Source organism: Heliconius melpomene, chromosome 12, assembly GCF_056956725.1.
Source record: "Heliconius melpomene rosina isolate 202511_hmr_F chromosome 12, ASM5695672v1, whole genome shotgun sequence".
NCBI lineage: Eukaryota > Metazoa > Arthropoda > Insecta > Lepidoptera > Nymphalidae > Heliconius > Heliconius melpomene.
In genome coordinates, this window is record NC_140400.1 from 16,865,004 (window position 1) to 16,876,240 (window position 11,237).

Sequence of the window (11,237 nt, forward strand, 5' to 3'; positions counted from 1 at the left end):
CGAGGAATTTACACTTTCCGCAATTACAGCAAATAACTTATTGCAAAATCTACGTCGTATTCAAGATACCATGTTAGACACCATCACCGACGTTCATCATGGACAACTCAACTTTCATCTTATCCAACCGGAACAACTTCGACAACAGTTACACATCATCTCAGGACATTTATCACAAGAACTTACTTTACCGTTAGGAAATTTAGACACCGATTTATTTAAAATATATAGTCTTTTAAATATCAGAGTTAGGATGACTCAGCAATTTTTATTATTTGAGATAAATTTACCTTTGGTACACCGAGACTCGTATACACTTTATCATCTAATAGCTGTACCCCAACAAGTCCAGAATAACACCGTCAGTGTTATTCCTATAGCAGATTACGTAGCGATCAATTTAAAACGAGATGCCTATTTTACATTGCAACAGACCGAGTTACAAGAGTGCTTAAAAAGCGACCAGTTTTTCATATGTAAACAGCAAAATATCATATCATTTTTATATACTAATGAGCGTTTTTGTATAAAGGATTTAATGACACACACTTGTCAAATAATTAAATCATCATGTGAACGTAAATGGATAAAGCTAGCTGAAAATAAATATTTATTTTTCTTCTGTGATTCTTACACTGTGCGTGTAATATGCGATGATAAAATAACAGCACGAACATTGAGCAAGGTCGGTATTGTTACCATGCAGGAAGGATGTCTTATTAAAGGAAAGGATTTTTCTCTATATGCGCAAAGATCCAAAAAGAGTAGCTTAAAGATAATGACAGATATTTTTACGCCTACGATACCCGCAGAAATTAATCACCTTTTAAACATACCTATGCCAAAACAAGAATTAAATTTTACAAGTTTCGCAAACGATTCACTAAACGATCTCGATTTAAAATTGAAGCAGCTTCGAAAAGATAGTGAGTCAGTGGACATCATATCTTACCACGACATACACCAGTATACAATATGCTATATCCTGGTGATAGCAGCGATAGCAGCGGTAGCAGCGTTTGGATGGCGCAGGTGGCGGCAGCGACGGACCGTGGCCATCTCACCAGAGATTCCTCTTCATAACCGTAGTGCAAGTGTTAGTAATAGTGTCAGTGTCAGTGAAAGTGCGCGAAAGCAGAGCAAGGCTGACCGTCAGCCATATGTTTGTGATAGGGTTATATTTAAAAACCAAGCAACATCCCCTATCATTAGTAGCCGAAATCTTTTAGCAAAATAATTTGTTTTAATCAGAGAAAATCTTTATTTTTGTTTTGTATAATTTAGTCTTAACTTAGTTATAAGAAAAATTGTTTATCATCTTGTAATAGTTCTTAAGTTCATCTCATTCATCTCATCATAGCTTATGTATCATTTATCTCTGGCCCGGGAGCATGTTCGGTCCAAATGTTGTAACCGAACACCGCGGCATAGCCTTTCAGCACGCTCCCGGCGCTACTATTATAGGGCAGTGCATACTCGGACCGCGGACCGGTAGCATTCATTAGCGTATTATCATATAGCAAGCAATAAAGCAACTTTTAATTAAAATATTATTTTTTATTATCGAGCCGCTAATCTCCAGCTAAATAGTGTAGGCCACGTCCCCTACAATATTCTGTTATTAATATTACATAAAAAAGTATGTTTTAGTTTTATATTCAGTTTTCTTTATTTCCTTGTTTGGTTCGGTTCTATGTAGGGCAATATCGACGAGACAAGACTCTACGTTTCCATTATGACTCTTCCTATCCCCACTTTTCATCCAATTTAGGACGCATTGCGTGTTAAGTGTCGAAACTCAACGCCACACCTCGCCTCGTTACCGGAGCGAGGAAAGAAAAATATTAAATAAATTTCATTCTATTGAGTGGGAATCGAACCCACAACTTATCACGTTTTCAGTCACACGCTTGTGATCCTGGGCCACGACAAGCCTGTATCAGGCCGAGTAAAGTTGTATCTACCTTGCAGCGCTAGCAGCACTGGCGGCGATATGGCTCGGCGGTAGTATAAGCGGGCTAGCCGACGGAGGCACTGCCCGGGATGGAAGTGCATATTTCGGTGATAATATATCTGGTAAATATGGTTTTACTTTTAATGATTTTGCTTTTGCTTAGACTATAAACCGTATAAAAATTAAATTCTTCTAAAAATATAATTATCTATAAAGTTTTTAACATCGTCCTGGGCTGTTTTCGTAAGCTACACAGAATTAAGACACCTCGTTCCCCATTTTCCTTCAAATTCTCGAGACATTGCGCATTCATTGATGGAACTCATCGCCGCGTAGTGCATACCGCGTACTAGAGCGGATAACAAAAACAAATTGATTATGCGCAATATTTTTCTATTCTTAGTGTGGAACAACTTTACTTCAAAGTCGTAAAATATAATTAATGTTTTTTTCTCTCAATTTTTTATTTTCTAGATGGTGATGAGTTCGATTACGTGGTGGTAGGCGCGGGCGCGGCCGGCAGTGCGGTGGCCGCGCGCCTCGCCCTGGCCGGGCTCAGTGTGCTGCTGGTTGAAGCTGGAGGAGACCCGCATGTACTTACTAAGGTATACAGACCTAGTGTTAAAACGTTGCTGTCCTCGTTTTCTGGCCCGATTTTGGAGATATTGCGTAATGAGAGGCGGTACTCAACGCCACGTACCATAAATGGGAACAGTACACGCACACCGTAACTCGACCCGCCGGCTGCTATGACGGCTGTGAAATATTATTTACATCATACATGTATTTTCAAATTATAAGCTGAATAATGTTTATATACGAATGAACTGTATTTTAACATTACAAAGAAAGATTATTCATTTTAGGTACCAGGAGCAACATTTTCATTTGCCGGCACTTCCATGGATTGGAACTACGATACGGTACCTAATAACAAGTCGTGCTTGGGATCCAAAAATCAACGCTGTCGTTTCACCCGTGGCCGATGTCTAGGAGGTTCTACGAGTATCAACTATATGATGTACACGCGAGGCAACAGGCAAGATTACGATTTTAATATGACGGGCTGGACTTGGAAAGATATAGAACCTTATTTTCTGCGATTCGAAGGCTTAGAAGACCTCAAACGCCTTCCGAAATCATCTCAATCGTATCATAACACATCGGGCATCGTACCTATTAGTTATTTCGAGAATTCTGGAAATCCCTGGCATGAACGAATAATAGAAGGAATGGAATCATTAAATTTCCCGTATAACCCAGATGTAAATGCTCAATCTCAAATTGGAGTGTCTAAAATACTTGGTTTCACTTCAAACGGCGAGCGAGTTAGCACAGCCACGGCCTACTTGAACCGTAAAAGTGTTAAGAGGCGTTTGAAAATTGCAAAAAATAGTCAATGCAGTGGTATTATCATTGATGACGATAATGTTGCCCAGGGAGTGACGATCACCAGAGGTTATAATTATACTCTACGTGTGTTCGCAAAGCACGAGGTAATACTGAGCGCTGGCGCCATCAGCACTGCGCAGCTGCTTATGTTGTCAGGTGTGGGACCTAAAGAACATTTGGAGAAATTCGGCATTCCCGTTAAGGCAGACTTACCTGTTGGTGACGGAATGACAGATCACGTACTACCATTGATAAACATAAAGGTAGATCACGATGCCAGATCGATCTTGAACCCCCTGTCCATCGCGTCTAAAGGGTATCAAGCACTACGGTGGTTGTCCACCAGAAGCGGTCCTCTTGCATCAAATAGTTTGACAGATGTGACTGCTTTCGTTAACACAAATTGTTATAATTTTACAACGAACATGTTGGTAAATAATCGTCCTGAGTGTGAAATACCCACAACACAGTTCATTTACGCGTTCACAGATAAAGGCATTGCGAAACCAGCTCGGGCCATCATTGAAGCTTCCACTGCATACAATGACGATATAATGGAGCAGGTTATATCTGACAACGAGCACAGTGCTTATATAAACGTATCTCCCGTGGTCCTGCGTCCGAAATCGCAAGGCTGGGTTCGGTTATCCAGTTCAAATCCGCTGGCACCTCCATCTATCATACCCAATTACTTAGCCGACGATAGCGACGTGCAAGAAATTATCCGCTCAATTAAAATAATAAAAGATACTTTAGAAACGCCTGTGTATAAAAAATACAACGCGTCCATACAAATGTTACGTTTACGAGGCTGCCCTGAATTCGACACCGACGGCTACTGGGAGTGCTACGTAAGACACACGACTCACTCAGCACAACACGCCGTGGGCACGGCAGCCTTGGGCCGAGTATTGGATGAGAGGTTGCGGGTTAAAGGTATCAAGAGCCTTCGGGTGGCTGATGCTTCTGCACTTCCTCTCTTACCTCGTGGTAATACGGCTGCGGCTATCATTGCACTTGGAGAACGTTTATCAGATTTCTTGCTACAGGATAAATATACAGCATTTAGAATACAAAAATAAATATTACAATAATTAGCAGCAGCAGACTATCTCAGAATAAAGTACTCTACTATAAAGCCAAAGCTGTGAAGATTATTGTTCAAGGTTGCAAGCAGTGCCTGTGCATATATACTGAAGATGTGTAAACTTAGTTAAGACGTGATATTATATTAATAACAATAAAATAATGTTTTAGTAAGCTTTTTATATTATACGAAGCAACAACTTTACTTACTAAATAAATAACTTCATAGACAGAGTGAATACTTTAACACTCACAGAGTGACAAAATTCATAAATGAAAGATTTAACCATATTATTATGTTTATCCTGTTGGCAGGATCGGAGAAGATTAATAAAATATATAATTTATTACAGTGTGGCGTTTCATTTATTTTTTATTTTGTTATAGCTAGGCACACCGTCTGACTATATCTATACTAACATACTAACGGTTGTGAGTTCGATTTCCAATCACTCCCACAAAAGAAAATAAATAGATAGTAGGGTCTGGCGGCTCCTGGACGTGTACATAACAGTAACACAATGCCTCCTTATTGGATCTTCTGCTGACATTCAGAAACGTACCAGTTCGACGTCGATGCTCCTTTTGGGTTTTCAGACCACTGCCTGGTATGTGCCGTGGCAGTGCCGTGCCCATTAAGCGCGGCAGCAGATTGGGATGGGTGCTTACATTTTACTCATCTTATCTTAGCCTTGGTTTGATTCGTCTTGCAAGCTTTGCTGCTCTTAGCAAACATGAAGCACGTCAATTCTGGACCGAAGCACTGGTTATTAAGGATCCGAAGAAGAGGAAGTATAACCAAACCTCTAGGTTCTTGAAGTGGCAAATTGCCAGAGCAAGGTCCGAGCATATGGCCAAAATCGGCGAGAAGCTTGAAAGCTACCCTCTGGAACTGGAACTTATCAGTTTTGGGCGCTTTCAAAGGCGGCACTTGGCTATTTTAGCCAGCCTTCGCTTCCCCCGTTACGCACGGAAATGACATCTTGGTCTATACAGCGAAAGAAAGAGGTCGGTCTCCTGAGCGATCTCTTAGCCTCGGACGCGACTTTGGATGATTAAGAAACAACGCCGCCGACTACTCCGGGGTGGCCGGATATCAAACTCACAACCGACGGACTTACAGTCAAATACTATATGGTTGCAATGGCTATTATTATATTTAATGCATTGAATTAATTAATATTTAAATCAATTAACAGTTTTCTATTAAATCAGATGACTAAGCTTTGGGTTCAAGCTTCATAACTATATTCAACATACAGTTCAACAAGATTTTGTACAAAATTGCCATTTTTATTCTTCTAATAATATTTTTGTAATCTAATAATGTCTTTAATAGACAAGTATGAGTTGTGTTTCACACACGATATCAGCAGCTCTGACCGCAAGTAGAATTGTTCAACTCGAACCACTCTCTAAGTTTATAACATTAGTATAGATGGAAGAGAATAATCTGGCACCTCAGGACAGATAAAACTTAATTTCATTTTAAACTTTCTTATAACATGAAATAGACTTAGAAAGCTGAGAAGCTAACAAACCCGGACAAGGCTGTCTACTGTACATTGTCACGTTAACAAAGTGAACTTCATTTTGTTTACTAAGTAAATTAGTCTCAGGGAACAACGACATCCTCTTCAGAGTAAAACTGGCAACTTCTTAGCGACTTTTCATTTAAATACAATGATTTATTGCTTATTTTTTTAGCTTCTTACAGCTAGCGTCAAAACTCTCCGTTACCGCTACTCCGCTATAACCAATATTCGAGACATTGCGTGATAAGTGGTGGAACTCGCCGTCGCTCTCATGTCACCAAAGGTGAAATGGAAATAATTCAACAAATTACTGTCGTAATCCCTATTCTGATAACATAATTATATTTTTTTAATAATATTTACTACTATAGAATTCACCTCTTGTTTTAATCTATACACTATTTCTGGGATGAAGCGTGGAGTGGAATATAATGTCAGCTTAATCTGGTTTCCATTTTTAAAAAGGTATCGCATCGAGTGTCCAAATAAATGAAAGACCTTCAAAGCTGTGCTAGGACATGTACTCGTATAATAATATTGGAAATGTTCCTTCTTATAAGATACTTAATAAATATGCAAGCTCTCGCCCAGACCCGCAAAATCAAATGACGTCACTGACGGTGTGCCTCTGGTGTACATTAACCAGCGATACTTAAATACTTTGTTAAATGAGATGAGGCGGATGTAAAGTGACAAAATCATTGTAATATAGATACTTTTATTTTTTTCAGCTTCACGCTGTATCCCGCACATAGCAGGCTAGACAGAGGAAACTTAGTGTTAAGATACTCCGTTCCCCACGCACCGCCGGATGTTTCGAGGCATTGCGTGTTGAGGACGCAACGTCAGAGTTGTGCCTTGGTGCCAGAGCGAAGAAATAAATAAATAATAATTAATTCCCCCGAGTGGGCATCGAACCCACAACCATAGCGATACAGTCACTCCATTGTTCTTTTGCGCCTCGTCGGCTTCTATAAAAATATAATAATATAGATATGATTTTAATTTAAAAAAACTGGTCAAGAGCGAGTCAGACTAGCCCACCGAGAGCCAGCAGGATTACAATTATAGATAAGAACTGAAATCCTTCATTTTGAAATATTCAAGCAGAGCCTCGAGGAAATTGCTTTTTACAGGAAGTGCGCGGTCTGATAACACTTCGATTAGGAACACTTGTGGCTTTTTTCACAATATTTATTATTTGATTTTTAAAATACTAATGGAAAAGTTATATTTTGCATGCTGTATTAAAATATAGCGGTTAAAACACTCAATTCCCTATTTTCCCAATTTTCGAGATATTACGTGTCGAGCGGCGAACCTCAACGCCGCACTTTGCCACGGTATCTCTCTCTGTCCCAGATCAAAGCTGCAATCATGGTGTCAACAGACAGCCGCTCCATCCACCATTGCACAGATGAAGATGATAAATAATAAAAGGCAATGTAAAATAATATAACCTATAGTCTATCTTGATAAGTGGACTATGCAATAAAAGAATAATTTAATTTGAACCCGTAGTTGTTGAGATTAGCGCGTCCAAACAAACAAACTTTTCGGCACTGTCATGTTAGTACGTATAGATAAAGTTTAACTGCGACCTTATTTTATATAGTATTTTGTATAATCCTATGAGCAAATCTGAAATGAAAGAAACACGCCACAGCGCCTGACCTACATACATAGAAAGTGAAAATGAAAATTAAATGCATGGAATATTTTATAAGATAATCTGTTCGGAAAATTCCAATTGATTTTTTTTGTTGTATATCTGTGGAGGTGGGGCGCGGCGCGCTGTACTGTTGTAGTGCCCTGGCTTGTAGTGACTCATTACATTGAAAGTAAATTGTCATTCTTTTTAATTAAATTGAAACCATTGCGGAATAATCACTTTAGTTCATTAATTAATATGAGTATCAACTTCTACAGAGCACGTAGTTGTGCGTTGTCACCGTTAATTAATTAAACATTTGTGAGTTCCTGTCGGGTTCTTGTACCTGATGACGACCTGGGACGTCGTGAAATGTAGGCTTGTGATAGGTATGCAAATAACAACAAAATATACATTTTTTTTTGTTTTTACAAGAACTATTACAATAAATTAGGAAACACTTAAGTGTACAACAGAATACAGGCTCATATGGCGTAGGGGCAACATAAGACCGTCTGGTGCATATCTGGTGCATGAATACATACAAATAAGAGCAAACTGCATATAATTTTGGAATCCTTCTACTTCCGCTCGAAATAAAAACCTATAAATTATTCAACGCAAAGTCGCAATAAACAACCAAAAGACACAAAATAATTCAAGAAATAAAAGAAACTCTCTCTGAATAGCGATCAGAGGAGGACTAATTAAAGCATTTAGGTGAGAGACCGTGGCGTGAGGCTGTTGCAGTAATTGTCCCATCGATTACAGATCGCGGGGGCTCCCCGGGGGTGGGGGGAGAGGGGGGGGGGGACGCTTCATGAATACTGTAGTGACTCCAAGCAATTAAGAATTCTAATCCATTTGGAAGTCTCTTTTTTATGCCCATTAATTTCTTGCAAGAGCTTTAACTTTATTTAAAAAGGGGAAAATATATTAATAACTAGCGTAGCGTAGTGTTACAACTTTGTAGTGAGATGATGTGCTTTTATTGAACTAATCTATTCTAAATTTGGTTATTTTGGAAATAAGTTTTTTGTTCTTGTAAGTTTCTTTTTCAGTAACATCAGTTTTTTTTTTATTTTAGCGTGAGACTGTATCCCGCATATAGTAAATAAGGCAGAGTGAATCTAGTGTTAAGAGTTTAATACACTCTGTTTCCCACTTTACCACTATAATAATAAATTGTTCCGACTGGAAATCGAACCCACAGCCGGCGCAGATACAGACGTGGTGCCACTGCATCACGGCGGCATTAAACAAAACGTCAGCTAAAATCAGTATCAATTTAAACGTGAATCATAAAAAGCGAGGCGTAATTGAGTTCCGTAATAATCAGATTATATTGGGAGTGCGGGGTGGGCACGACCGACTCCCAATATATATACTCGTATGTATATGTCACCGTAATATTATAAAAACAGTTAGTTCATAATTTTACTTACGAAATTGTAAACTTTCGATACTTTGTGAACCGACATCATCAAACGCAAACGTTTTTATGACATTCCAACGTAAAGTAAAAAGTCTTGCAACTTGTACAAGGATTGATTTTTACTTTCAGTTAATTTAAACATACATAGTGACCGCTTCTATGGTTAGGACTGCTGTTGGCTAGACTAGACCCTTCCCGATTACAGTGGGGGTTCACCGGGGTTCGGCTCTAGTCCGTTCCTATTCAATGTAGTGCTCGATACTGTCTCGGCTTACATCCAGGACCAGCCTCCATGGCTGATGATGTATGCCAACGACATAGCACTCATTGACGAGAACCGACTGACGCTGGAGCGTGAAGTGAATCTCTGGAAGGGTACGCTTGAGAACGGCAGTCTTAAACTAAATGTGTCGAAGACCGAGTACATGGCCTGCGGGAGCCCGGACTCGAGCACGATCCTTATAGGTCCTGAGCCAGCCTTTAAGCCGGAAAAGTTCAGGTACCTTGCATCCGTTATGCACGAGTCTGGAGGCATTGATCACGATGTCCAACGCCGGATAAGCGCTGCCTTGGCCAATTGGCGGAAGTTCACTGGTGTGGTCTGCGACCGCAAAATACCGCCCAAGTTCAAGGGGCTGATATACAAGAGCATCGTCCGATCGGATCTTTTATATCCGCTCCGCCCGACCTCTGAAGACGAGGTCAAAGTCATCATCAAAAACCTCAAAGATAGGAAGGCCCCGGGGCCCGATAAATTGTCTAATAGAATGTTCAAGTCCCTACCGGCTCAGTTCATATCTCTATTGGTCATTATTTTCAATTCCCTTCTTAAGTCGTGCTCATTCCCCGACGAATGGAAGGAGGCCATAGTCATAGGCATTCCCAAGCCTAATAAGCCGCGGAATATCCCGTCCAGTTATCGACCTATCAGCCTTCTCAGCTGTTTAGGTAAAATTTACGAGAGAATCATTCTAGTTAGACTCTCAGAGGTGGTAGAGGCCGACTCTCTGCTCTGCAATGAGCAATTCGGTTTCAGAAAGAAACATTCCGCCATACATCAAGTCCACCGTGTTGTAGAGCATATAGCTCGATACAACCTTAGGGATCCTTCTCACAGCAATACAGCTGCTATTTTTCTCGATATAGCGAAAGCTTTCGATAAAGTCTGGCATAACGGCTTGATTTACAAGCTGCGCGCCGTTTACGGCTTGCCAGACTGTCTCGTACACATCCTGCGGGACTTTCTCTCGAATAGGTACTTTCGCCTCCTCCTAACAGCATTAAAGTCAAGTCCGAAAAAAAAAAAAAAAAAAAAAGGATCTTTTATACGGCAGCGAATGTTGGCCAGCACTATCTCGGCACACTCAGGAGCTTCACGTCACGGAAATGAAGATGCTGAGGTGGATGTGCGGCGTACCGCGGTCTGACCGCATACGCAACACATTCATTCGAGATAGTCTTGGGGTCCGTGACGTAGCGGATAAGCTCCAAGAGCGTCGCTTGAGATGGTTTGGCCACGTTACGTGCCTTGCTATATAATTTGTTGGAGTGAGACCTCCCGGACGCCCAACGAAGCGCACCGAGGACGCAAAAGACCGTGTAAAGTGGAGTAGGTTGAGTAGGAAGGCAGACCAGAGAGTGTACATATGTTTGAATTTGATTTGAAGGAATCGACGATAGTTGTAGGTTCAATTTCCTCTCGAGGAATGAACCATTCATTTCCTCGCTCCGGTAACAAGACAAAGAGCCTCGTTGCGTTTCACCCCCATTATGTAACACTTGGTTCCCCTCTGCCCATCCCGCGACGCGCCACATCCTTAGTCATATATTAAAAGTGTTGTAAAGGATATCAGCCATCACTAGAGGAACATTTATCAAGTATTCAACCAATATAGTTACCCCTGTGCCGGTTGGAAATTGAAATATTTTTAACGTTTCTATGCAATACTCGTATGTTTATTAAAATATTGGAAACTTAATATAACGTAATTGATTGCTTTTGTAGTTTTGTAAAATTTTATTTGAATTAGTGTTTTGAACTGTTGTATTGTGATTCTTGTTTTTTATTATTTTCTATCTTTAGCAAAATAGAGTACGCAGATGGTACTTGAGACTTTTATATAACATAAATATGTGACAGCTTTTACAGTCAATTAAGTCTGTGATATACGACCGGCGGAGGCT

General features: G+C 40.1%; 1 protein-coding gene across 1 annotated transcript; it reads left to right on the plus strand.

Annotated features, from left to right (window-relative positions):
- Positions 1-1,789: 1,789 nt before the first annotated feature.
- Positions 1,790-4,776, plus strand: LOC146534209 (glucose dehydrogenase [FAD, quinone]-like). The gene is made up of 3 exons (XM_085194932.1): positions 1,790-2,076; positions 2,429-2,559; positions 2,821-4,776. Exon 3 carries the CDS (start codon positions 2,857-2,859, stop codon positions 4,426-4,428), a length of 1,572 nt encoding a protein of 523 aa, XP_085051058.1. The 5' UTR covers positions 1,790-2,076; positions 2,429-2,559; positions 2,821-2,856; the 3' UTR covers positions 4,429-4,776.
- Positions 4,777-11,237: the final 6,461 nt, after the last annotated feature.

Excerpts from the sequence above, each read along its gene's own strand:
- LOC146534209 (XM_085194932.1), top strand. The coding sequence starts at position 2,857 with ATGGATTGGAACTACGATACGGTACCTAATAACAAGTCGTGCTTGGGA.